The sequence below is a fragment of the Octodon degus genome, unplaced genomic scaffold (genome assembly GCF_000260255.1).
Source record: "Octodon degus isolate 3935 unplaced genomic scaffold, OctDeg1.0 scaffold00262, whole genome shotgun sequence".
NCBI classification, from domain to species: Eukaryota; Metazoa; Chordata; class Mammalia; order Rodentia; family Octodontidae; genus Octodon; species Octodon degus.
This window is the reverse complement of record NW_004524838.1, coordinates 2,279,690-2,307,592: the sequence shown is the minus strand read 5'-3', so window position 1 is coordinate 2,307,592 and position 27,903 is coordinate 2,279,690. Positions and strand designations below refer to the sequence as shown.

Here is a 27,903-nt window from a genome sequence, read left to right as displayed (position 1 = left end):
AATCAAAATGGTTGTTTTCACTTTCAGTGCTTTGTTTAAAAACTTATGAACTGTATCATGAAGTGAATTCAAATACACATTATGATGAATTATTGAAGGACTGTGTGTGAACATCACACATGTCAAAAAGTAGAACATTGCCCATACCCCAAAAGCCCCTTCACATGTTCTGTAGTATGTACTTAACAGTTGTCATCCTGATTTTTGTTTAGGTTCATTTTACTCCTGTGTTTATTATTAAAGTTGCCCTGTTTGAGCTTTATCAGTCAGTACACGTGGTGTCTTGTTTCCTTCATCTTTCTGTAACATTCATTCAAGTTACTGAATTTATCTCTAGCTTGTCTTTGTTATTGTGTAAGTAGTGCATGGTTAGTCTACACTATGTTCTCCACCTTATTCTACAGTGTGTTTGATGTATATATACTCAAATCTTTCTAGGAGTGGAATTGCTGTATCATGGGATATATATATATATATATATATATATATATTTTTTTTTTTTTTTTTTTCAAATGTACAAGGTAATACCCAACCATTTTAAAGGATGGTAATATCAGTTTGCATACTCACTAGCCATGTGTGAAGGTTTTGTTGCTTCCTATAGTTGCAAACAGCCAACAGTATGACCAGTGGATACTTTGTTACCATCTCTCAGGTGCACAGTAGACATGCATTGTGATTTTAATTGGCTTTACTGATATGATTTAGTCCCTTTTCATATAATTGTTGACTGGATGGATTTTTCTTGAGTCTTTTTGCAGTTTACAATTGGGATGTCTGTTTAAACTGAGCTACAGATAGAAGTCATTAGAGTAAACTTCCATCTTTCACACAGAGGACACACTTCTTGCATGTTTAGGGATAATGTTTCATGTAATGGCAGAAACATCTGCCTTGGAGATTGTTACAGCAGTCTCACATTTATCTTTGAAGGCCTGAATCAGGTTAAAAGTGCTTCAGAGGGAACAGGTACCATGAGATAAATTAAACATAACCCTTTAGGCAGCGGCTTAACTGAAACCGTATAAGATAATACTGTTTTATTTAAATTAAATGGGACCCCATTGAAAGCTTAGTATCACATAGATTCATATTTACATATGCTTTTCATTAAGAAATTGTTTTAAAAGCTTAAATTAACATTAATTATGATCAAAGTCAATACTTTGTTCCTCTCTCTTAACATCATTAATGATTTCATAAACATTAATAGAATTTTAAATTTTAAAAAATGTTCTGATAATAGAGTATTGTTACATATTTATGGTACAACAGAAAAATCAAGTCTCTCCAGAATCATATAAAGCCTAAAATAGTGACTTTTTAACACTTAAATATGTCTGCAGACTTTTTCAGTCTACATAGGTATATAATTTTTGTACAAGTGGGATCTTAATGCATATTTTGTAACATACTTTTTTCACTTAACATACTTGAATATTTGCATTCCTAAGTTTGTTTTCATTATAACAGATGTGCAGCATTTTGTTTGCTGTCTACTGAGAGGGTAGAGAGAAGGATTCCAGCCAGGGTTTGTGCTTCTACTGATGGGGACAAAGAAGGGCTGAACAAATGGAGCAAGTGGTATTGACCATTGTAGTCATGATTACATCGTTAACTACTACAAATGCTATGTGTGGTTATCGAAAATTTAAGTATGAGTGGTTAACATTTTGAATGCATAAATGTAGAAGTCTCTTGGTTAGACGTGGTGGTGCGCACCTGAAATCCCAGCACTCTGGAGGGGGAGGCAGGAGAATCACCATGAATTTAGGCCAGCCTAGACTATAAAATGAGTACAAGGCCAGCATGAACAACATATCAAGACCTTGTCTTATGTCCTGAGTCCTCACTGACCTTAAGGGCTAGGGCCACAATGCTGGCTATCCTTATAGCCCTTCTTTTCCTCTAAATTTTTGGTCTTCAAACTTAAACTGTTAACCTTCTAGAAGAGAAGCTTAATGGTATTACCCTAAAACATAGGCCGTTGGCTGGGGAGATGGCTCAGTGGAATAAGCACTTCCCTGGCAAGTGCAAGGGCCTGAGTTCAATCGCCAGTTCCTCAAAAAATAAAAAAATAAAAAAATAAAAATAAAACATAGGATGTTGAGTTTAATATCAATATCTGTCTGAATAGCAAACACCTTATACATAACATAGAACAGGTATTTTCCATCAGTCATTGATATGCTAAACTTTAAATCCCTACAGAATGTGAAAAGAAATGGTAAAAAAAAAAGTAGAAATAATTACAAATTTTTACAAAGGCGATTATGGGGCCACAGAGGAAGGTGATCGATGATGTAGAGTGTGCCTAAAGAGAGTCACCTATAGAGAAAACATTCTCTCAGGCTTTCACAGAGAGCAGATTGGTCAAGCAATGTCTGTGACTCGTCCACATGGCTGATACTGATGGAAGATCTACAAACTGCTGTATATGGTTTCAGGGTAAATCCTAAGGGGATTTGACTGACTTTGTCAGATACAAAAGTTACATTTTTTGTTATATAGGTCTTGCTTTATCTTGGTCTTAACCATCCAGCAGAAAAGTATAAAAACGAGGTATAAAAAGTAAAGCCATATCAATATGCTGAGCTGTAAAAGGCTCAAGTCAACAACTTCTGACATTGCCAGTCATGCGGATAACCCACTACTATTATGGACTACTGGACTATATTGGATTATTTTGCAGAATTCATACACCTACAATGTATGAATGGCAATGGAATACCCATCTCTGACAGAAGTAAACAAAAAAGGGAGATATAAATGAAGGACCATTTTGTAGTGAAGAAAAAAAATATATATATATATATATATATATATATACACACACACATATATATCTGTATATACAAAATAGTTTGGATAGATATACCGCTACTTTCTCTTAGTTCAATGAGAAGAAATAATACTGTTGAGACAAGATACCATGTCTGTATAATGTACTATGAATACTACAAAGACAATATGCATTGTATTAATTATCGTAACTGTCCTACTGACCTGTTTTGATACTGTCTCATTGCTACTTCTTTCTCAATAAAATTAATATAAAAAGACCTTGTCTCCAAAAGACCCACCCCCCAAAAAAAGAGAGTCCCTTTTTATAATTGGGTGTGAACATTTAAAGGTTTTTTTTTAAAAAAAAACTTTATTAATACATGTGTATAGTACATAATGTTTCCATTCCTTGTGGGAAGTTGGTACATGTACAAGATGCACCCTAATTTATCCATTGCTCTTCCCTCTCCTTGGGGTTTTTGGGGGAATTTTTTGTTTGGCAGTTTTTAGGTTAGATTTTTTTTTTTTTAGATTTTTATTTTTGTTTTTGTTTTTTTAATGTATTTTGTACAGGGTTTCACTATGCAGATTGGACTCATAGTGATCTTCCTGTTTTTAGCTTCCCCAGAGCTGGAATTACAGGCACATGCCACCAGTCCCCATCTTGCTGGCTGGCTCAGCATGCCTGGGGGTGGGGCTGGCGTGACATGCAGTGCCAGGGATCAAACCCTGGTCCCTGTGTTTGCATAAGCAGGCGCTTATTCTGCTAAGCTATCTCGCTGGCCCTTTTATTTTTGTTTTTGTTGGGTTATTTGTGTTTGTTTTGCTACATGTTTGCTATACATACCTCTTATATTCTTTCTTTGGAGTTGGTATGTGTACATAACGCATCCCAGTCCCTTTCCTCACTTCACCTTTCCTCCATCTCTTGATCCCCTTCCTGTTCAAGATATTTTATCTCCCTACTTCTAGTTATCTATCTTTGATTTTGCTTTTTTATTCTGGGTTTCTAATATAAGAAGCCATGTGATACATAAGCTTGTATATCTGCCGTATTTCACTTAGCACTATGGTCTCAAGGCACATCCATTTTCCTAGTTTATTTTTCTTTATGGCAGGGTAGTTCTCCATTGTAAATACCACATTTTCTTTCTCCCTTAGTCTTTTGATGCACATGCGGTCCTTTTGCAAGCGTCCGCTAAGGAGTTGTGCTGCTCTAGGCATGGGTGTGAGTGTATTACTGTAGATGAAGACTAACACTTACAAGTTACAAGAGGATGACCTAGAAGGTGAACAGCTGCACCAAACAGACTTGCTTAGTTTTTTGAGGAATCTCCATACTGGAAATCATTCTAGATTACATAGTGTTTATACTATTTTATTTTCCTACAGACAGTGCAGAAGGGTTCCTTTTTCTCCTACAGACTATCCAGCATTTATTATTATTTGATTTCTTTTTTTTTCCATAATTTTATTGATAAACAAATAGCAATGAGACAGTTTCAAACCAAATTGGTAGGACAGTTTCAATAATTAACACATTGCATACATTCTTCCTAATGGTTAATTGCTGTACAAGATGCGGACATGATATCCTATTTACAAACACCATTAGAAAAAATCCCTCTATTTGTTAAGAGAATGTAACTATATATCTATCCTAACCACTTTGAATACACAGATACCAAATGGACATTCATCTGTATACCCTTTTTTTGTTAAGTTCCATTACTTGAATATTATAGGTGTGTTAACTCAGCAAAATATTCTAAAAGAGTCCAGTAGCCCATAATAGTATTGGGTCTTCTGCTTGACTGGCAATGTCAGAAATTGTTGACCTGAGTCCCCCACAGCTCAACATAACAGCATGGCTTTACTTCTTATATTTCATTTTTATAATTTTCTGCTGGATGGTTAAGACCAAGATAAAGCAAGACTTATGCAACAAGAGTTGTAGCTTTTGGGTCTGATAAGGTCAGTGAAATCCCCTCAGGATTTATCCTGAGATCCTGTACCTCAGATTGTAGAACCTTTGTCAGTGTCAGCCATGTGGATGAGTCACGGCCATTGCTTGGCCAGTGTGCTCTCTGTGAAAGCCTGAAAGAATGTTTTCTCTCCATGTGACTCTTCTTAGGCACACTCTACGTCATCGATCACTTTCCTCTTTGGCCCCATAATCTCCTTGATCAGAAAATTTGGGACACTACCGAGTTACATGACATTACAGTACAAGATGTCATATGTCTTGAGTCTTAATTGACCTTGGAAGGCTAGGGCCAAAATGTTGGCTTTTCTTGCAGGCCTCCTTTTTCTCTAATTTTGGTCTGAAAACTTAGGTTGTTAACCCTCCAGAAGAAAAGCTTATTGTTATTACCATACAACCTAGGCTGTTAAGCTTAACCTCACTATCTGTCTGAATATCAAACATCTTAGGCATAACATGAAACAGGTATTTTTCGTCAAGTATTGATATGTCGAACTTTAATTCCCTACAGAATGTGATGAAAAAAACATTTAAAAATTAGAATATATTTTTAAAATAGGCATAAAGAATTATATAATTCTTATGTTTACGCATAAGTCCAAATATCTAACCATATGCAACCTTGAAGCAGGGCAGTCCCACAGCATCCCTTTTCCTGTCTCCTGCCTTCATTCACCACCCCCTTCTTTTTGAACAATCTACCCGAGAGACAGCACAGCAGCAACTGGCATGTCATGACAAGTAGCCCGTATTCAGAAGACCAGAATGACAGGCACTACAAGCATGAACCTACTATTACACATTGCCATCTTCAGTGCAGTTGCTTAGTTCACAGGTGTCAGTATATATAGTTAGTCAGGGTGAGAATCTTCCTTGATTTCTTGATAATAGCCATTCTTTCTGGGGTCTGATGGTACCTCAGTGTTGTTTTAATTTGCATTTCTGTCTTGACCAGTAGTGTTGAGCATTTCTTCATCTATTTATTGGCTATTTGTACTTTTTGTAAAGTATATATTCATTTTATTTACCTAGTTTTTGATTGAGTGTTTTATTCTGGAGGTCTAATTTTTTTTCATTCTTTTTGTATTCTAGATATGAGTCGTCTGAGAAATTGCTGGCAAAATTTGTTTCCTATTATGTAGGTTGTGTTTTCACTCTGTTGTTTCTTTTTCTGTGTAGAAGCTTTTAGGATCCCATCTGTTGGTTCTCAGGACTATTTTCTGTCCAACTGGGGTTCTGTTCAGAAAGTCCTTATCTGTGCCTGTGTGTTCAAGAGTGTTACCTATCTTGTCTTCCAGCATTTTGTTTCTGATTTAGCATTTAGTTTTTAAGTCTATTTTGGTTTTAGTTTAATACATAGTGAGAGGTATGTGTCTGGATTCAGTTAATGTTAAATCTTCATTAATATACTTAGCTTTTATCATTTCTTTATATACTTACAGTTCTAGAATTAATAGAGAAATTTCTTTCTAAAAATAGATCATAGTAACAGTAAAATCTAGTAGTCTGTGGACAGTGCCATAATCCCTGGTTTACTAAACACAACAGTAATCTATAATTCTGAAAACAGAGTTGTAAATGTTGTTTTGAAAATCATATATGGGGCTTTTTCTTTTTAAAAATATTTTTACATTCCATTGCACATTTCTAAACATTGAAACTCTACATTTCCTTAAAAATAGTCACTAAATATAAAATTAAAATTAACAAGTGGTAGAAAAACAAAACAAAAAAAAGTACAGGGCCGACCACATAGCTCAGTGGACTAAATAAAGTTCCTGCTTAGGCAGAGCACAGGGGCTGGGGTTCCATCCCCAGCATACTGTGCCAGCCCTGCCCCTGGGGTGTGCTGAGACAGCAATTGAGACTGGGCATGGTGGCATGCACCTATAATCCCAGCGCTTGGGAGGCTGAAAACAAGAGAATCACTATGAGTCCCATCTACTTAATGAGACCCTGATACCCTGTTCTAAATACATAAAAAAATTAAATTAACAAGTGGTCAGGAAATAAAAGAAGTTTCCCACGGTGACAAATACTCTCACAGTAACAAATAATCTAACCTAGTTTTTCCTATACCAGTCTTACAACTCAGTCTTTAAAATATTTATCACTTTCAACATTGTAGTCTTGCCCAAATTACACAGAGAAAGAAAACTGTATCAATTAACATTGAATTTTCTTCTTTTTTTTTTTTTTTTTTTTTTGGTTAGGGAAGAATCTATAGGGTGTTCAGGGTCTCACTACTGGGACGCATTGTGACCCGCCTGTTTACAGCCTCTCAAGAGCTGGGATTACAGGCGTGCATGACCACACCCTATCTCAGTTGCCCTCTCAGGGTGCCCCCCAGGGTGGGGCCAGCACAGCAGGCCTGGAGATGGAACCCCTGGCCCCTGCGTCTACCTAAGCAGGCACTTTAATCCGCTGAGCTATTTGGCCAGCCCTTAACATTCAGTTTTTAAAAAGAGTTATTAATAAAAATGCCTGTTTTCTAATACTTCAGTGGGTCTCTATAGGACAAAACAAAAATATTGAGGTTTTATTTGAGGATTTTGTTCTCTGTATGTCTCCTGTTTCTAGACCTACTACCATGCTTTAAAATTTAAATCTTGATGCTTTCTTAAGCTATGCTTCAGACTTGTTTATGCAATTGTATAATTTCTGCTTATAGAAGGAGTAATTAGGGATATAACCATCTCTTTAAAAACCTTACATCTTTATATGCAACAGCCTGTCAAAATGCTGTGTGAGTGCTACAAGTTCTTAATTAAATGCCTAGATGGCATCCTGCCAAAAACACAAGCTAGGACTTGCCTTACTGTGTATTGCTAAAAATGAATATAATCATTGTGTAAGTTTTCTATAAGCTCCAAATACTCATTTAAATGTTTGAGACCTTTTTAACTTTACTAGTGGCAAATCTTTGGCGGCTGAAGTCCCCAGCCTTGATGAGGGCCGTGGTGTGATGCACACCCCTAGGCCCAGCTCACCTCCTGCGGTCCACAGCTCTCAGACCTACTTCTGAAATTTCTGCCACTAGCACGTTGGAGGAAACATGCATGCAGTTTATGTCAAGTACCTATTTTGGCTACTATAATCTTTCACAATTGCTTTGCAGTAATCTCCTAAAAGACCGATTATCTCTTAGCAGTGCCAGTATTTATAATCCAAATGGGTTACTAGATCATATTTTAAATATCAATCATGTTTCCTTTAGAACTCTTAGAATATAACATGCACCAGAAGCAGTCTCAGATTCTGGAGATGCAAGTGGAGCTCAGCAGTGTGAAGGAAAAAGCAGCTGAATTTCAGGAACAGCTGAGCTCAGAAAAGATGGTCGTTGCTGAGCTAAGAGGTGAACTTGCACAAACGAAGTTGGAACTAGAAACGACCCTCAAGGCACAGCATAAGCACCTGAAAGAACTAGAAGCATTCAGGTGTGCCAGCCTTCTTTATTGTAAGCTTGTATTAGGGAAGGAATTAAGTAATGTTGTTGTAAAGTGTGCAAACAAAAATATAATACTATTCGTGATGTTTAAACAGCATAAAAACTTCGTTAATTTTAAGAAAAACAACAGTAGAGAGTAAATTCCAATATTTTTCTAGTTGTAAACTCCTGATTATTCTGGCGTATCTTTCACTGTGACCTTCATTCTGTATGACATATAATTTTGATGTTTATTTTCCATAAACTAACTTGAAATGATGTTTAATGCGATTAATAGTTCAGCCAGAATATGTGAAATATTTCAAGAGATAATACTTGCAAAAAGGGATACATTTGTGTAAATACTGAGAAACTCTTGTTTGCCAAAACACATTGCAAATAATCATTTTTATTTTGAACGTTGACTTCATATACAAATTCATGTAATGATCCCAGTGTTTAGTAAAACACAATGAAAATGTTATTTTATTTTGTCAGCCCGGAGCATACCTGTAAACCTAGCTACTCAGGCAGCTTAGGCAGAAAAGTCATAAGTTCAAGGCCAGCCTGTGCAACTTAGTGAACCTCCTGTCTCACAAAATGAAAAGGCTGGGAATGTAGCTCGGGACCTTCCCTGGTGTCAGTCCCCACACCCCAAAAAACTATTCTGTGGCAGTAAATCATATAATAGTTTACAGTGGTAAATAATTGCAGTTGGACTGCCAATATTAGCAACAGTTTTTGAAATGACCACATTCAAGAATCCTTAAACTTTGTATTTTCCTGTTAGCTAGTTTATAATATATAGTATATCCATCAGCTTTGCAGTGTAAACTGTTTTCTCTTTCTTGCTCAAGATGTACTTAAGTTCATATGTCTCTTTTGATTTAGATTGGAAGTTAAAGATAAGACAGATGAAGTACATTTGCTCAATGACACATTAGCTGGTGAACAGAAAAAATCAAGAGAGCTCCAGTGGGCTTTGGAGAAAGAGAAAGCCAGGTTGGGGCACAGTGAAGAGAGGGAGAAAGACGAACTGGAGGTATTGTCATCATTGTGGTTATGTCTCAGGAGAATCTAGTCTTGAGACTGGCTTTGTCTACATCAACCTTAGAGTCCTTAAAAGCCACGTTTTTCATTCTGCTTTGAGTACTGCTATAATGATATCTACTGTAGTGTTCTGAGGAGATGTTGATGGTTTGATTTTTATTTTGTTGCACCCAAGAACACATACAAATTGCTCTGTAGCATCTTATTTTGGAAGTGTAAATTAATGCACACCCAGTTTGATAAATAGGCAATGATATTGTTTAATGCAAAAGTAGTTTTGGTTCCTGTCTTCTAGAGTAGCGATTGTGAACCTCTTAGAGACAAGTGTCCATGCTGCAACCCAGAATTCATTTATTTATCACAAAGTACCAGCACTACAATTAAACCTGAATACAGAGGTTTAAGTTTAGAAAAAACAATTGTTATCCCAAAGCTCAGCTGCCGAGGCAACTTGGCTTGCATGCTGACAAAGGGCTTCGCACCTCCAGTGTTGCAGGTGTGCCATATGTTTGCCCCCGCCATCCTAAAGAATGGAGCTCAAGAAATTTTAAATACACACTGTGTTCTTCCAAAGCGATACCCCCAGCTTCATGTGGCTTTCAGCTCAAGAGAGGCTGGGCCACAGGGAAGGCCCCTGCAGCGGCGGCCTCCCAGTGCGGAGTTCCTCTCCTGTCATATAATGCATTGTGCATCCGTTCAGCAGCCACAGTGTGTTGCCAAGACTTTGCTCTATTTTCTTGTTTCCTCACTTTTTAATTTCTACTGTGTAACCTCCACACAAGGATGTGTGACTTCCCCCAAGTACTAATCCATTTTTTTTTAATGTGCATTCTGAAGAGTTTGTCCCAGCTCTCACTTTCTCTATAATTGTTAGCCCCTGAAATTGAAAAACGTAAAATTTTTCAGGAATTTGTATCATTTTCTGTTAAAAGCATATACTTTTGAAATTTTATACAGTGTCTTAATTTAGTATATGAAAGTAAAGGTATCGCTTTTATCTACCCCTGTTGAAGTCTGTTTGGAATCACCATCATTCTAGACTCAAATTTATATGCTGTTGTCAAGCGATTATTTTATGTTTATTTACACTTAAGTACCTAACAATTTAAAAAGAAGACATACCATTAATATAACTAAAAGTATCACAAGAATGCTTATAACTTTTAATGACTGTTAGAAATCCTAGAGGCCAGGTGTAGTGGCACGCACCTGTAATTCCAGCACTCAGGAGGCTGAGGCAAGAGTTTTGCTCTGAGTTAAGGCCTTCCTGGGCTGTATAGTGAGTTTAAGGCCAGCCAGAATTACATAGTAAAACCCTGTCTCAAAAAAAAAAAAAAAAAGAAAGAAAGAAAATTGTGCACCTGTTCATATTTAGCCAGATAAGTTTAATGCTTTAAGAGAAATGTGTTGTTATCCTATCTCTTGATTATATTCCTTGATAAAAATCAGTTGGCTCTCTAAATAATTATATCCTAACCACTGAAAATGTAAATTAATAAGCTGGGTAACAGTACTAGCTTCCATTACTAAGTATTGCCAATTTAGTATTAATAAAAGCATGATAGTGTGCTTATAAAGTACTTTGAGTAAGGTCAGTAAGTACTTAATTTGATGTTTTCTTACAAGGACCTGAAATTTTCACTTGAGGATCAAAAACAAAGGAATACTCAGCTAAATCTACTTTTAGAAGAACAGAAACAACTGCTAAATGAATCACAGCAGAAAGTGGAGTCACAAAGAATGCTCCATGATGCCAGATTATCAGAAGAACAAAGCCGAAACTTGGAGCTTCAAGTCCTCCTTGAATCCGAGAAAGTCCGGATTCAGGAGCTCAGTGGTGCCCTGGCAAGGGAGCGGGAGCTGCGGGCCCAGCTGCAGAGCAGTGACCAGGCTGGCCAGCCGCGTCCGCCCCTGCCCTCAGAGGACCTGCTGAAGGAGCTGCAGAGGCAACTGGAGGAGAAGCACAGCCGTATAGTAGAACTTCTAACTGAGACTGAAAAGTACAAACTGGATTCCCTGCAAACAAGACAGCAGATGGAGAAAGACAGACAGGCTCATAAGAAGACACTGCAGACAGAACAGGAAGCGAACACTGAGGGGCAGAAAAAGATGCATGAACTCCAGTCCAAAGTAGAAGATCTTCAGCGTCAGCTAGAAGAGAAAAGGCAGCAAGTCTATAAATTAGACCTTGAAGGAAAGCGACTACAGGGAATTATGCAGGAATTCCAAAAGCAAGAACTAGAACGAGAAGAAAAAAGAGAAAGACGAATTTTGTATCAGAATCTTAATGAGGTAAACTGACACTTGATTTTTAAGGAGTTTTGTAGCCCTTTGATCATAAAATTTTTATATTGGGTTAACTTATTTAAATAGGTTATATGTAAATCACTTAATAAATTTTATAGAACTTTATTTGGAATATAAACAGTAATTCTCACTTTAAAAAGAATATTAAATGCTATTTGTTTGTAATTATTATTTTTTCTTCTGTCCAAATTTGCCAGCAAACCAGTTGGAGCTTGACTAATGATCGGACTCGAAATTGGGTTCTTCAACAGAAAATAGAAGGAGATACAAAAGAATTAAACTATCCTAAATTGACTGTAATGAATGGAGGAGAAACTGGCTACAGCCATGAATTAGATGTGGTCAGACAGAAGCTTGAGCGTGTGGCTTCAAGCCTGCAGCACCTGTCCCAGAAAGCCTCTAACAGGTTAGGCTTGCCCGCCGGAGCTTGGGAACAGTGTTCTTAGGCTGGACAGACAGACACACACCCCCTGCAGGAATAACCAGCCAGGCAGCAAATAGAGATGTAAATATTGCTCCTTAAATGGGAACATCCGAGAATAATACCTACACTTAGGGAAGGAGAACTGTAGCAGCTTTTTTTGGGGGGGAGAGGGGGTGGTACTAGGGATCTAACTCGGGACCTTGCACTTGCCAGGCAGGTGCTTATGCCACTGAGCTATATCCCCAGCCCCAGAAAAGAGAACTTTAAAACAAGGGTCAGTGGGCTGGTGAGATGGCTCAGTGGTCTAAAGCACCTACTTAGAACAAGCTCAGCAAAGCACAGGGACCACGGTTCAATCCCCCAGCACCACATGCCAGCCAGCCCCGCCCCCTGGTGGGCTGAGCTGGCCACACACACACACACACACACAAATAAATAAATTTAAAAAAAAAAAAATAAAACAAGGGTCAGTGACAAGTGAAGCACAGTCTCCCCAGTCTGTAATGTTTGTGTTAGTAAACACTACTGAGAAAGTTTCTGGTAAACTTTTGTCTTTTTGTTGAAGGCTACAGTTTGAAACAGCAGATGATGAAACTTTCATTTGGGTTCAGGAAAATATTGATGAAATTATTTTACAACTACAGAAATTCATTGGCCAGCTGGGTGAAGAGGTAAGACTTTTTAAAACGTTTCTAGTAAGGTATAGAGCAGAAATTCAATAGGAAATATGAACTGTTTGAAACTGCCAGCATAGTCTATAAAACTTGGGCTTCTTAATTGTAAATACAATGTTTGCCCCCCGAGTGCTGGGATTACAGGTGTGTGCCACCAAGCCTGGCTACAGTGCCCTTTTATTAAAATACTAAGCTTCTTAAAAGAACAGTCTGGTTTCTCCCCTCCACTGCATGAAACCATCCTCAGAGTCATACCAGTGTCTTCATGTTTCACTAACCTGCTGAATCTTTTTGCTCTTGCCTTTACTTAGTTATATATGAACACTTTTGAGGTCTTCATCTTCTTAAAACCCTCTTTCCTGGTCTTTTATGTTAGTATTCTCTCACTGCATCTATGTCTTCAGTCAGTTACCTCATGGTTTTCTCTTCCTGTCATCGTCCATGTTTTTCTCTAATTGTACCATAAAGCTTCTTCCTTCCCATAGTCTGTACTGAATTGGCTCATTGAGCAAATACTTACATTGCACACGTACTGTATCCCAAGTACTGTACTGGGTTCCAGAGAGAGAATGAGTAAATCTCACACATATGGTGGAGCTCATTATTGCCCAGTGGATTGTTGTTCTAGTACAGACCTTCGACCTATGTTCCAGGCTTACATTTTCAGTTAGTTACTAGGTATCTTTCTTTTCCCTGTATCCCATAATGACCCCTTAGGAATCCCAGAGACATGTTCCAACTGAACATTATCTTCCCCTATTTTTTCTACCTTTGTGATAGTGCTATCATCCAGGTTAGAAAGCTGGCCACCACCATAGTCTGCCTTCCTCTGCCCTTTACTTGCACAGCTAAGCAGGCCTTATTTTGTGTGCCTTTACCTGTTCGCTGTCTGTCCCTTATGCCCATTATGCCTCTGCTTTTCATGATTTTCTACCAGGATTACTGTTAACTTCCTCGTCGCATGCCTGACACTAGAAGATTATATCCTCCCTAACTTACTCTAGTTGGTGTACTGCTACTAGAGGAATCTTTCTAGCATATAAAGTTTATGGCATGCTCCTGCCTAAAGCTGTCTGGATTGCCTTCATTGAAGTCTGTTATCCACAAGTGAAGCAGCATTTATTCTAGTTTTACCAAGCAACTTGTAGCTCTCTTGAGCCTTCGTGCCTTTAATCTGCTACTCTGCTTCCATGCCCTTGGCTAGCTTCTTTGCTGCCTGCTACATTTCTCCCTGTGATTTAACCAAGCACTGTTTCATGGAGCGGGTTGCTTTTCTTGCCTTTTTATACTGTCACACGCAGTATTCGTGGCACCTGTACTTAGGTGACCTACTGTCATTTTATTTTCCTAGACTGGCTTAGTGTCCCCAAGTGCTTCTTGTGGCTCTTTGACTGAAAGACTGCTAAGACAGAATGCGGAGCTGACAGGACATATCAGCCAGCTGACTGAAGAAAAGAATGGTTTGAGGAACACGGTTATGAAGCTAGAAGATCGGATAAGGTGCTACCGACAGGCAGGAGCTGCTGGAGATTGCGTATGTCATTTTTAAAATGAGTGCAAGTTACAGTTCTTTTCTTTGGTTTCAGATTCTAATTATAGACATAAAAGTAGTTGGTATCTGATGCTTAGTAGGATCTGTGGAAAATTGTATAGGGGTGACAATAATAGTACTATTATTTTGAAGAAGGCCTTCTGTGTACTAGACACAGGGTTATATACTTGCAGAGTCTAATTCACATCTACCCTTATACATCAGAAAACTGAACTCAAAGTATAAGCAGACTGAAATCTGTTTATCTCCAGATCCAGATACTTTGCTATGTAGATACCTGACTGCTTTTTGGTTACACTTAACAGTTACTGTGTTTAAGACTCAAATGAAAGATTTTACTAAACTGTATATTTTGGCCTAATAAAATTCTCTAGGCATTTAAATATTTTCCAGTTTAAAAGCTGCAAAATAATTGGCTTCTATAATCAGCTTATATGCTAGAAAGACCATAAGAAAACTGTACAAATAAACGGAAACCTAGCTATGCAGTTTCCATAGCAACCCATGAGGGGTTATTTTCTGTCCCCTTCTTGGGTACAGGCTCAGCATTGGGATCCAGATGACCCAGCTGTTCACTTTCTTGGCTTTGTCACTTCAAAGCCTTACTAAACCTAAGCTCTATCTGGCTAGGGTTTTGCCAAGAACTTTCTGCTCAGCAAAGGAGCATGTACTTACACTGCAGGAATACTCTTTTAATATTGGCTTTGAGCTTTCTGAGATCAAAAAGCTGATACTAGGCATCTTTTGTGGTACACCTTTAATATGATTAATTTCATTTTTTCTTCATGAGACTCATTCTTAAAAATCATGCAAATAGGATGTATTCTCTGTAGTCTTATAGGTTTTCATTTGGTGGTGGTACAAACATCGATGCCATCATTGCTTCTGAAAAAGAAGTATGGAACAGAGAGAAATTGACTCTCCAGAAATCCTTGAAAAGGGCAGAAGCTGAAGTATATAAACTGAAAGCTGAACTAAGAAATGACACTTTACTTCAGAATCTGAGCCCTGATTCTGAACATGTCACCTTAAAGGTAGGAGGCCTCTTCAGTCTACACAGGGTCCTCTGTATTGCCTTGTTTCATCTCTCCTGACCTTAACTGAGCAATTCCAGACATGGAGGGAATGTTTGGGCTGTCTCTAGGTCTGTTTGGTCCATGTCTTGATTGTAAGGTATCTGACTGGTTACAGGAAGGTTTGTAGAAAGGCAGGCCAAAGACTGGGCTCAGGTAAGGCTCTGTTCATTGTCACAGTGTTAGGACCAAGAGCTTGTGCTCTTGCTTCGTGCAGTTTCCTCTCATAGTAGACATAGTGTTCCCTTTTTAGCTAACCAAAGCATTACTTGCCAGTGTAAGAGCATCGCCCAGTAGGACAGGAAGCCTTCCAAGTAGCCCCTGTAATATCTAAGGATAGACATTGAGCTAAAACCACCTTAGTCATTAATTTAAAATTCAAAACAAAAATATTTGCAATGTTTGTTCCAAGTATGTAGTAAACATAAATGTATGACTTTTCAAGGGACAGGAAACATTAATTAAAAGATTTAAGTAAATGAATAACCTTCATGATAAAAATAGGCTCATGCAATTTTTAAAAACTTGTATCCAGTAGATATAAGCCCAAATGAAAAGCATAACTATAGTTAATACTCACTCTTTTACTAAAAAGAGACAAAACGTAAAGCTTAAGTTAATTACATTCACTTTCAACTTTGCTGTCACAGTAGAAAAGTGAGGATACTGTCATTCTGGTCTTCTAACATTGCTTGCCTTTCCCTACAGAAGTTTGAATGACAGTAATGCCCTTTTATTCTTTCCTGTTTTACATACAGAGAATTTATGGTAAATATTTGAGGGCAGAAAGCTTTCGCAAAGCTCTCATTTATCAGAAGAAATACCTGCTGCTGTTACTGGGCGGGTTCCAGGAGTGTGAAGATGCCACCCTGGCGCTGCTCGCCCGCATGGGGGGACAGCCGGCCTTCACGGACCTTGAGGTGATCACCAACCGCCCCCGGGGCTACACCAGGTTTCGCTCCGCTGTCAGAGTGTGCATCGCAGTCTCCAGGTAAAGTCACCTCCCTGGTCGGCTCTCTCAAAGACTGCTTGTACAGTCAGAGGTCTTTGCCCTCCCTAAAACAGTCCTGCTTATCTCTCCAGATCTTTCCACTTCTACTAGAGATTCTTTAGCTGCACTGAGTCAATCCAGGGATTGTGGTTAGTGACTCAGACCAGGCAAATCCAGTGCAAATTGTTTTCTTAGAACAAATTTGAATCAGACCATGAACTAGTTCAGACATACACTTAAGATCACAGAAGGAAAAAAATGGTTTCGAAAGCTCACCCCTAAGGCTGGCATCCATTTATTTTCTCACTGCTTACATAACTCATTGGTGGTGCCCAGCCAGGGAACACACTTGTCTGACTAGTACCCTTCAGGCAGGGACTCGGCTGATGCACTTGTCACCTTTGTCCTGGCAGCATGAAGCTGGCAGCTTTGGTGTTCACTGTCACAGTGTTAGGACCAAGGGCGTGAAGAGCCCAAGCCCTTTCGCGTCCTGGCCCGCTGCAGTCTGGCCAGTCAAGACATGGTGGACACCTTGTCCTCTGCACAGGTCTCCTCTGTCTCGCTTCTCCAGGCTAGAGGCCCAGAGCAGTTTTGCCTTTCACACTTGTACCTTCCAGGTCACTTTGGATGTTTCTTTTCAAAGAAAACTACGGCACACTTTTTACCTAGAAGGTGTGCAAGGTTCCCTAGCCCAGTCTCGGGTCACAGTGAGGAAAGAGGCCAAGCAGGTTAGAGGCCAAGCGGGGAGCCAGCCGGTTTCTGCGCATGCTGGGGCTCACGTCTCCTCACTGGCTTCCCACCCGCCCCACCCTCCTGCTCCACGTGAGTCACACAGCTCGTGCTCCTCCGCCCTTCTTTCCATCACCTGTGTGGCACAAACCCAGGCTGTGTGCCGGGAGATACAGGGATGAGAAAGACCAGTGTGCGCCTGTAAGCTGTGCTTTCCGTGGGAAAAACAGTGCTCAGAACATAAAAAGCCCCAGGGAGAGGTCACCACTCATCTTGATTAGAGGACTTGGAAGGCGCTGTGTGGAAGCGGTATAAAAGGTGCTATTTTACTACCATTTCTTGTCTTCTTTTATGTTCCTAAAAGTGAACATGAGTGAGACATGGTGGCATATGTCTATAATCCCAGCATTCAGGAGACTGAGGCAGGAGGATTGCCAGTTTGAGGCCAGCCTGGACTACACAGTGAGATCCTGTCTCAAAAAAAAAAACAAAACCTGAACCTTACAACCAGAATTAGAAAATCAAAGTTGACCCTCCAGGATGTTCTGTGGGTCCAGATGACCCAAGCAGGTACCTCACTAGTTCATGGCACTACTTCTATTAGCCCTTAAGACTTGCAGCACCATTTTCTGGAAGTTAATTTTGCTATAATCCAGGAATATTACATAGTTTTAGAATAGGCATCATGTGATAATATTTGAATTTTCCCTGTGTGCATATTTAACTGACAATTTTTGTAGAAAGTACATATTTATACTCTCGATATGCTCTGAAATTGCATTTTGGGATTTTTTAGAATGAAATTCTTGGTTCGTCGGTGGCATCGAGTCACAGGTTCTGGTTCCATCAATATTAACAGAGATGGCTTTGGATTGCATCCAGGTAAAGTCAAAATAGCATATTTTTTTCTATCTATGACTCTAAAATTACTGCAGATATATTTTCTAAATAATGAAATCTGGAGCCAATATTGGCCACAGACAGACTCTCTTAACAATGTTGGGGACTGTTAAAAGGATATTAACAGCTGATTTTTATAAATCAGCCTATATTAACCCCTGCTTTTTTATGTAGCCTTCTAGTCTGTAACGTAAGCAGAGTTACTCTCGCAGCTCAGATTAGAAACCGATGCATGGAAAACATGGTATTGGCCCCAGATCACCCCCCAGGGAAATAACAGCCAGGACCAAACTCTTGGCAATCTGGCCCAGGCCAGTACCCTTCCACCTGCATTTCAAGGTCTGGTTCAAGAGAGGGTTACTTAGTCGGGTGGAATAGTTACAGTTTGTTTCCATAGTTAAGCAGTGTTCAAACAGTTAAGTTTATTAGGTTGTATAGTGATATTGACAGTTAAAATTCCTTCCCTACACACCTAAGAGGGAAGAGGATATTAAGTTTAAACATTTTTGATCTTGTAAGGATAGGGTCACAAGCTGGAGCATACAGAGCCAGAGGACACAGTGTACCTAGCCTGAGTGTTGGTACTAACCTGCCTTTATTCTGCGAGTAGCTGGGCAGCAGAGAAAAGGGAAATGGGTGTATCCGGGAAGTACTCTGAAATACACATTATCGCACTGCAATAGCTGAAGTATTTGCCACAGTGAGTTACGTGTTGTGTTGAAAGCTAGCAATTGTATTATCTCCTTAGCAGTAATCAAAAATGACTGTAAGTAGGACACAGTATAGTATATTATACTAGTCCATTGAGACCTATCTACTTGTATTTTTCGTAAGGGCTTGGCTTTTTTTCCTTTAATGGTACTCTTGGGTTACTTTAGGTGCTGAAAAGACAGAGGCATTTTATCATTCTTCTGGTGGGCTGGAGCTGTATGGAGAGCCAAGACACACAGCATACCGCTCAAGATCAGATCTGGAATATCCCAGGTCTCCTTTACCATTTCAAAACAGGTAAGAATCTGATCCAGCCTGATTGGAATAAGTACATGAATATTGAACAAAGACATGGTTAGGACTTTTACTCCCTTGCATTGAAGTAGTGATACATCTTTTCCTGTGTGTGATTTACATAACCTAAGGCTCAGAAGGCTAGTTTTTTAGTGTGTATAAATGGTTTAGACATTGAGTAAAGTACTGGCTAAAATTGATGTCTCTGGCCCTTATGAAAAATTCTACAGTCGGCACAAGATACATTTATACATGCCTGACTTTTTCTGAGAATCTGAAGCATTGTGCTGGGAACTCTTAATATGACTTTGTGGCTTCTTTGAATCTGTTGAAGTTTTTGTCATCTCAAACTTAGAAGCATGGAGGATCTAGATCAGGCAGTATATAAATGGCCTGCTTTTGGGAAGCAGTGGGTAGAAACAGGCTGGTAACTTAAGTGTTTGCAGGATAATTTGAATTTGTGTATATTTTTAATCCTTAGGTACCCAGGCACTCCAGCTGATTTAAATCCTGGTTCCCTAGCGTGTTCTCAGCTTCAGAACTATGATCCTGACAGAGCGCTGACAGATTATATCACTCGGCTAGAGGCACTGCAAAGACGACTTGGAACTGTGCAGTCAGGTACTCCATTTACTTATTGGTAGCACCATGACGTTAGACTCTTTCTTAAATTTAGGGTACTCAGATCTTTCAGCCACAAGTTAACCAAAGCTTAACTGTGTAACCCGCAGAGCCTTCAAAGAACTTAAGACGTAATTATCACCCAGAAGCTTACTCAGCCCAAAAATGACTGTATACTATATTCGTGCAGCAGATTGACTAGACAAAATGCAGGATGAGCACCAATGCGCAGGGCTTTCTGCACATGCTCCTGAAGGAACTAACGCATGGTAGAAAGCGCTGGGGCACTAAACTGCCTTTAGCATTCATGCAGCCCTTACCTCTGCTGCTCCATTGTGCTCATGGATGCTGAAAACTACCCCATTTAAAAGACCTTATAAGAAAGAACATTCATTTTTCTCCCCAAAACACACCCGAAGTATCATACTTTATAATACAAATAAACTCACTGTCCATTATGGAAAAGCCTTGTCTCCTAATCCCCCTTCAATTTACTCTTGATCCAAAGACTGATTTTTTAAGTGGTTGTGCTCATCTGCTTTCATGTTTAACTTTATTAAGGAGTTTTTTCTAATAGCTACACAAACTTGGACTAATAACAGGTTCTTGTAGTAAAAAATTATTGCCATAGTTGAGAAAGTTGGCTTGGCTTGTTTTGAGCATCCAAATTTCCTAAGGCCCTAATTTTGCCCTTGATCTTAGCCAAAAGGTTGAGAAGCGCTAACACCCAGATTTGATTTGATTTGATATTTTATGTTTTTGGTGGAAATGGGGATTGAACTCAGGCCTTTACTGAGCCATCTCCCCGGCCCCCAGTACCCAGATTTTAAGATCAGATTTTTCAAGCTAAATCAACTTTCAAAAAGCACTTTATAGAATCCCTTAGTAAGCCAGTCACAGTGACCTTTAAATACATAATCAAAATCTCTTTTAAAAACTGGTTCAAATATAAATGACATTTTAAAGACAAGAAAGCATTTTTTTAACGCTGGATGAAATTGATCTGTTCTGTGTGAATTAGCCTGGTACAGGTAGCAGTCTAAGTTGCAATCACTGAAATGCTGTTTTTCTCTTGTAGGGTCAACTATGCAGTTTCATACTGGCATGAGAAGATAATCTTTCAAAATATCATTAAGTGATTTTAATGAGATTCCTTTTTGTAAATCAGTGGTTCTTTTGTGCTTTTGTATTGTGAGTATTCAATGGGACCATTATAAACACAGCTTATGATTGTATACAAATCCCTTGCCAGCACATGAAAACTGGAATTTGTGTATATAAGCAGTGTATGTACTCATGCACAATAATCATTACATGTATATTTGTGGAATGCTAATTTAAATGATTAAATTATGAACCTTGTGTATTTATCAAATGGGAAAAAGATTAAACTTGCAAATTATGATACTGCTGGATGTGTAGCTTGCGGTGTCCTGCACTTTTCTTACAAGGCTGCTGAAGTTACATGTTTCTGCCTAATATATTTGCTACTACCAGTGATGAAGACAGAACATACCACTTGTAGAGACCTATTTTTGTATAATGGTAGAAGTTTTGAATTTTATGGGGTATTTTGTCAAGTACTGAAATAAAAATGACTTCACCATTTTCACCACACTGTATTTGAACCTTCTTCTTTTTAACTGAGCCATACGTCTTTATGCATGGTTACAGGATTCATTTGTCCTAATCCTAGAAGTAGATGTTAGGGCTTGTCTCTGCCTCCACTAAAGAAAGTTATCCATCTGCCTTTGTATCTTTTTATCTGTAAGTATTATTGCTATTTGTGTAGTTAATCCATATTTGCTCTATTATGTTGGTAGGTGTTCTATCCAAAGATGTGTCATGGCCCATTAAGATACAAAAGTCATTTAGCTCAAAGAATTTTAAATTGTGTTGCTCACATGCTACAGAATTACATACCTAAATCAAATTGATTTGGTGGGTCCAAAGGTAACACAAGTGCCAATTTTGCCTGTTATCTAGTCTTCCAAAGCAGCAGTAATTTTAGAGCATTTTAGTACCTGATGTCCTATTATTTGTATCAACACAAATAGGCATAATACCTAGTACACTTAGAACTCAATATTTCAAATTATTCAAACTTCCCTTACTGGCAGATAGGCTCTAAGAGGAGCTCTAAATAATGGAAAATAACTCAAGGTGGAAGAGTTATGGGTGAAAACCTTGTTCCAAGATATGCTATAAGAAGGCAGTGAGGAAAAGAGCAGATGAATAGTGTGCTTACTTCCACTGCTTGACCATCAGCCCTTCTCTAAGACCTCTGCTTCTCCATAACTGTGATGACAAACTAAATCTAAAGTCTAGCACATGCCTGTCATGCATAAGGCTGTGGGTTTGATGTCCAGGAATCCCCCCGAAAAGTAATAAATTCTGTTGGAAGTCTGAAGGTCTTCAATAAGCAGACTTACTTCCTTTTTATGCTATGAAATCTCTTCAGCAGTCTCGGGAAGCTATAGATCCTTTCATAATGCAGGATTGCAAAGGAAAACAAGAAACCCTTGAAGTTTAGAAATTAGTACAAATGATGAAACTGTCAAAAAATTAAAAAAAAATTTAGAAATTTGGAAACTGCTGATGGAAATATAATTGATACAACCACTTAGGGAACAATTTTAAAATATCCTGGAAAACGTATTTCCTCAAACCCAGCAACAGTGCTCTTGGTAACTTCCTCAAAGAAGCCTAAGGGCATTATTACTGCTGTTAGATAAGCTGACCAAGTGTAGTGTCTACCTGTAGGAAAATAAATTCATGTCATGTTTCTCCAAGGTAAAGATAATTGTGCCATAAGTGAACCACTTCTGTATGTAAAAAGGAAACTAAAACAAAGCTAAAGATGTAATTTTCCTTATCCAAGTTCCTAGATGCCCCAACGCTACTCACTGAATCACACACTTCACAAATTGTTTTTCTCAAAGAAAATTTTAATGCAAAAAAGCAAAGATTTTGCCTTCACAAGAGTCTAATACGAGTCCTTCCAGCCTCTTCAACAGAATGTAATATACACAAGCAAAAACATTTTGGCTTCATCTGGTAAAAACAGATTATGTGATCAAATTGCAAGTTATCTCACATAGTTAGGCTCCTAGTATATTTCAGTTAATCTGGCTCCCAAATACAGGACTCACAGTAATACTACTGTCCCTGGTTCATATTATTATTATTATTTTTTTTTTAAGATTATGTTTACATTTTTTAAGTGGAACTTTGTTTATTTATTTGTGTGTGTGTGTGTGTGTGTGTGTGTGTGTGTGTGTGGCCAGCTCAGCCCACCAGGGGGCGGGGCTGGCTGGCATGTGGTGCTGGAGGATTGAACTGTGGTCCATGTGCTTTGCTAAGCTTGTTCCAAGTAGGTGCTTTAGACCACTGAGCCATCTCACCAGCCCCTGGTTCATATTATTTTAATCCAAGGTTCAGAACATTGAACTATTTGGATCATAGTAACAGCCCAAATTGGATACTGGAGAGGGGGCAGGAACAGCCTTCAACCAAGGAAGAAGAAATTACCCACTAAGGACTTTTACACAAACACGACTTTGTGGAAACACATTATTTAGCAGATGGACAAATAACTTATACTTAGCAATTACATCAAAATAGTGCTTACTGTTAATTTATTTTTAGGAAATATGATTATCAAGGCACAAACTTAGATCTCTCAACTTCCTAGGGCTTACTGTTCTATGTTACAGTTACATCACTGGTACCTATTTTCATACCAAAACAATTAACAGTATTTACAATCCAAGGCTTTTACTTTAAGGTGATTCTCTACCTTTCCATCCTTATACATGAAAACTACCAAGGTAAATGCATAATCTGTCATCTTCCAGGTATTTCTGGGCTCTTTACACCTTGAAGAAGTGGTCCCAGATCTAAGTCTCCTGAACTTATTTACCAAGAGTTGTGTATGCTTTTTTTTTTTTTTTAACCAGGGATCAAACTCAGGACCTTGCACTTGTCAGGCAGTTGCGTGAGCCACTGAGCTATCCCCCAGCCCTATGTATGCTTTTAAAATTAGGACCCAAAAGGTATATTACTTAGAATCTGCCAATTACCTAGATTCACTCTGAACAATTTCTTTTACTAATAAACATGGCTTCCTTAAAGCACACCTAAGTATCAAAACTATTATAAACTGTTTCAAATACCACTCTTTGCTGTCAGTTAATAAAACATTAAAATCATAAACCTGCATTTAGAATTAAAGAACAGCACACTGTCGACTGTTCGTACACTTCTCTCCGGATGCATTTGCGGCTCATAGTGACGTCCCAGGAATTCGCTGTGGCACGCTTCATTTTGACCTCTGTTTGTAACGGATAACTGGGCTTGCAGGGGTGTGGATCATAGTTGTGTAATTCACAGCAGGAAAATACCCATTAATGAGATCAAATTCGTATAACCGCAGCAGGGTAGACCAAAGTGTCTTAATCTGAACATAAGCAAAATTTTCCCCAATGCAACGATGACGTCCTGTTTTAAAAAAAAAAGAAAAATTTTCATCAGAAACTTTAATTCTTCACCTCTTTCAGCCTAAAGTGATCATTTGCTTAACGACATTTCAGACAACCAACAAACATACAGACATCTTTCACATAAAATAAAAATGTGACTGGTTGAAACCCGAGAGTATTTTCTGTGCTTTAAGACAACAGCACTTGGCTCATGACGATTTTTCCAGTAATGCTGAGTTTGAATCATGAGATGGTATTCTAGTGTGGGGATGTTTGGAAATATACTAGAACTCTCAGTTTCTTTCTAAAGAAAGCCCTTAAAGGTTAAAATTCAGTATAAACCTTTCAATCAAAAACTCCTGGGGTGCACAGTTGTAATCTCATCATTCGGGAGGCGGAGGCAGGAGGACTGTTATGAAAACTGATGAACTACAGTTAGTGCATACCAATTCAGATAAAAGAGCATGACTACAAAGTAAAAACTGGCTAAGGCAAGGCATGGTGGTATGCATCTACGGGCTTAGCTACTCAGAAGGCTGAGACGATGGACATGCTGAAGCCTAGGGCTTTGCAGGGAGCCTAGGCAACACAATAAACCTTGTCCCTACAAAAAAAAATAAGAGAAATGGGTTATTTAACTATTATGCATTATATACCCTTCCCCTAAATTCAAGTCCATCCAGAATCTCAGGATGGAGTCAAAATGACAGGGTAGACCTTAGATCCAGACTGGTGCCATTTTATGGCAGCTGTGTGAAGACACAAAGCCAGCCAAAAGGGAGGACCTGCTACTAACAGGCAGTAATCGCAGCCAAAACAAAAAGATGTTTGTAAATAAAATTCACATAGATTATGTTGACAAGGACAAATGCTACCAGAACAAACATTTCAAACTGAAAATGTCATCTTACCAGCTCCAAAAGGTACGTAGGCAAACTTCTCTCCTGAAGCTGGGTTATCACATAAATAGCGATCAGGGTTAAAGTCCAGACGCTCGATCCAGGAGTCTTTAAGTCTCTGGTTGACAGTGGGAGAAACACATACCTGATGTCCTGGAGGAATGGTGTACCCCGCCACAGTCTACAGATGGAAGCAACACACTGTGTTAGCGAATCTTACCACACAATTAGGACACTGTGGAATAAAGAGCTACACATGTATTTAAAGTACAGCTAGGAGGGCTGGGGAGATGGCTCAGTGGACTAAGCGCTTCCCTGGCAAGCGCAAGGGCCTGAGTTCAATCCCCAGTTCTGCCAAAAAAAAAAAAAAAAAAGATTATAATAATAAAGTCCAGCTAGATGACAAGCCAACTACATGACAAGCCAGCTAAAACTTCTTCACACAATCCCCAAGTAAGCCAACACTGAGTTGGACATATACACACAAATCCATGCCTCAGAGGTAGGGAGAATTTCAGGGAGCCTTTCACTATCTAATTTAAATACTTCATATGATTGCAATTTTTTTTTACAACAAATTATGTTTAAAAGCAAGAAAAATGTCAATTTTAAATGACATTTTAAAAACTTAAATGAAAATTAAGAGATGGGCATATATACTATCTACCATTATGTTAATGTCCATATACTTAGTATAAAATTTAAAATTACATAAAGTGATATTTTTAATTTAAAAAACTCTTTAATATCATTATATCACCTAAGTTCAATCAATAAAAACTGTAGGCACAGAGGAGCAATCTAAGCGAGACACTCACCTGAGGAGTTCTGGCCATTCTCATCATGGTCATTATGGGAGGTCTAAGTCTTAATGTTTCTTTTATGCAGCGATCGAGTACATTTAGATCCTTGAGCTAAAAAAAGAAAGTATTTCTTGATTCTTTACAAATATTTAACCTACTCAACAGTATAAAAACATTTTAATATCTTGGTTAGTATAAGACCAGCTGTTCTCTGACTGAACAGCAGAGACCACCAGCTCAAGAGGGCTGAGATTACCATGTACTGTGATGCCCAACGTCAATAAAGGCAAAACGAAAGGCAAGATCACCCTGAAGAACAGCATGGAATGACAAACCACCTCCCCCGAAGAAAAACAAGAGCATAGAAAAAACCATCAAGCTCAACTTTTTCAAACCTCTAGAAAATCAACCACAGGCTTTAAACAATCGAAAGTGAAGTTAATTCAAGAAACTAAAGGGAATATTGGTAAGAAAAGCAAGGTTTGTGGTAGCAAAAGTATTCCCTGATTTTTTGAATATAGTGTAAAAAATCCTCAACAAAACATTAACAAATAAAATTCAACATAAAAAGGAAGGGGCCGGGGAGATGACTCAGTAGAATAAGCGCTTGCTTGGCAAGTGCAAGGGCCTGAGTTCAATCCCTGGTTCCGCCAAAAAAAAAAGGACAAGGAAAAAGGGGAGGAAGGGAACAGAGAGGACGAAGGCTGGGTGTGGTGGTGCATGCCTGTAATCCCAACACTCAGAAGGCTGAGGCAGGATTGCTGCAAATTTGAGAGCAACCTGGGTTATATTATGAGTTCGGTATAGCCTAAACCACATTGCAAGACCCTTTCTAAAAAAAAAAAAAAAACACAAAGCATGAAGAGAGGAAGGTAAAGACAGGAAGGAAGAAAAGTGAAAGGACACACTATGTACTCTATGGTACGGAAACACTATATATATTCTACAATAAAAGTTAAGATTTATCCCAAGAATACAATAATCAACATCCGAAATAAATCAATGTAATATGCCATACTAATTGAGTACCAAAACACAAACAGGAAGAGGATGTGACCAGGCTTCCCTTCCAAGATGGAACCTCAGGTTGTATGGTTGAAGCCTTCTCATTTCCTTTTCTTTTCTTTTTATTTTTTTCTCATTTCCTTTTCTGCCCAACAAGATGGTTCAGTGTCAGTGGACTTTAAGGCCCTATTACCTCCATTATTCCTTTTAGAAGACTGTGTTCAAGTGCAGACCATTCTGGACACACAACTCTATGAAACTCAGAGGCATTTATACTTCATAAGACACAGGCATACACACCCATCCAATAAAAGCTTTTTAACTTTGTTTATTTATTTTTTTAAATTTATTTATTTTATCTATTTATTTTTGCATGTGTGTGTGTGGCCAGCTCAGCCCACCAGGGGGCGGGGCTGGCTGGCATGTGGTGCTGGAGGACTGAACTGCGGTCCCTGTGCTTTGCTAAGCTTGTTCTAAGTAGGTGCTTTAGACCACTGAGCCATCTCACCAGCCCAACTTTGTTTATTTTTAAAGAGAATACAAAAAAATAGTGAAAAAAATTAGAAAAGATACAGAATTTCACTAAATAAAACTACAGGAATTCAACAATGGCTTTGTATTCCATATTGCTGTCTTCAAATTAGCTATTCAGATTACCAGATATAAGCCTGTAAGATTGGTCAAATAAATAAAAAATAAAAAAGGAGAAAAAAAATTAAGCATTAACTGCTCCTTTCAATAGACCAACAAATCAGCAATACAATCATCCAAGCTATCTTATGTATATACATATATTTCTTTTTCCCTTCTTTTTTCCTTTCCCTCTGATAGTTTAATGAAAAGAAATAGTAGGATGTTTTAGGTAATGTTACAGGAAATTTCCTTAAAAAAGATAATCCTAGTTAAGCTACAATATAAAAAAAACCCTTCAATTGGTCCTTCAAAATAGACAGATGCTAAAAATTATAAAACAGAAATGAAATAAAAATCCAACAAACCTGGTCATAAGTTAAAGGAGGCAGGTCTTCTCCACAGACCGTTTTCTGTTCTAAGTAACATTTTTCTTGTAGTGCTTTGTCTCTGGCCAAAAAGAAGCCCAGCCAGGCACTGGTGGTTGAGGATGTGTGCTGGCCCGCCAAGAGCAGTCCAATAAGCATCCCCGCTATTTCATCATCTGTCAAAGGACGCCCATCT

At 38.5% G+C, this 27,903-nt stretch overlaps 2 protein-coding genes across 8 annotated transcripts in view; one reads left to right on the top strand and one right to left on the bottom strand.

The window, feature by feature from the left end:
- The window catches only part of Akap9 (A-kinase anchoring protein 9), a 207,436-nt gene extending 186,303 nt beyond the window's left edge, over positions 1-21,133 (top strand). For all 7 annotated transcript variants that reach the window (XM_023706541.1, XM_023706537.1, XM_023706536.1 and 4 more), the window contains 12 exons: positions 7,986-8,205; positions 9,087-9,237; positions 10,872-11,537; positions 11,750-11,958; positions 12,542-12,647; positions 14,002-14,184; positions 15,036-15,236; positions 16,034-16,266; positions 17,792-17,877; positions 18,774-18,903; positions 19,382-19,521; positions 20,600-21,133. In XM_023706541.1, coding sequence (XP_023562309.1) covers positions 7,986-8,205; positions 9,087-9,237; positions 10,872-11,537; positions 11,750-11,958; positions 12,542-12,647; positions 14,002-14,184; positions 15,036-15,236; positions 16,034-16,266; positions 17,792-17,877; positions 18,774-18,903; positions 19,382-19,521; positions 20,600-20,637 — 2,363 coding nt within the window. In that variant the 3' untranslated portion in view covers positions 20,638-21,133. The remainder of the gene's footprint in view (positions 1-7,985; positions 8,206-9,086; positions 9,238-10,871; positions 11,538-11,749; positions 11,959-12,541; positions 12,648-14,001; positions 14,185-15,035; positions 15,237-16,033; positions 16,267-17,791; positions 17,878-18,773; positions 18,904-19,381; positions 19,522-20,599) is intronic.
- A 1,317-nt stretch (positions 21,134-22,450) lies between these two features.
- LOC101565609 (lanosterol 14-alpha demethylase) overlaps positions 22,451-27,903 on the bottom strand; it is a 27,635-nt gene continuing 22,182 nt past the window's right edge. Inside the window, exons 8-12 of the mRNA XM_004646250.2 lie at positions 27,708-27,903; positions 25,720-25,815; positions 24,914-25,082; positions 22,926-24,021; positions 22,451-22,689 (exon numbers count right to left, since the gene is read on the bottom strand). Coding sequence (XP_004646307.1) covers positions 23,843-24,021; positions 24,914-25,082; positions 25,720-25,815; positions 27,708-27,903 — 640 coding nt within the window. The 3' untranslated portion in view covers positions 22,451-22,689; positions 22,926-23,842. The remainder of the gene's footprint in view (positions 22,690-22,925; positions 24,022-24,913; positions 25,083-25,719; positions 25,816-27,707) is intronic.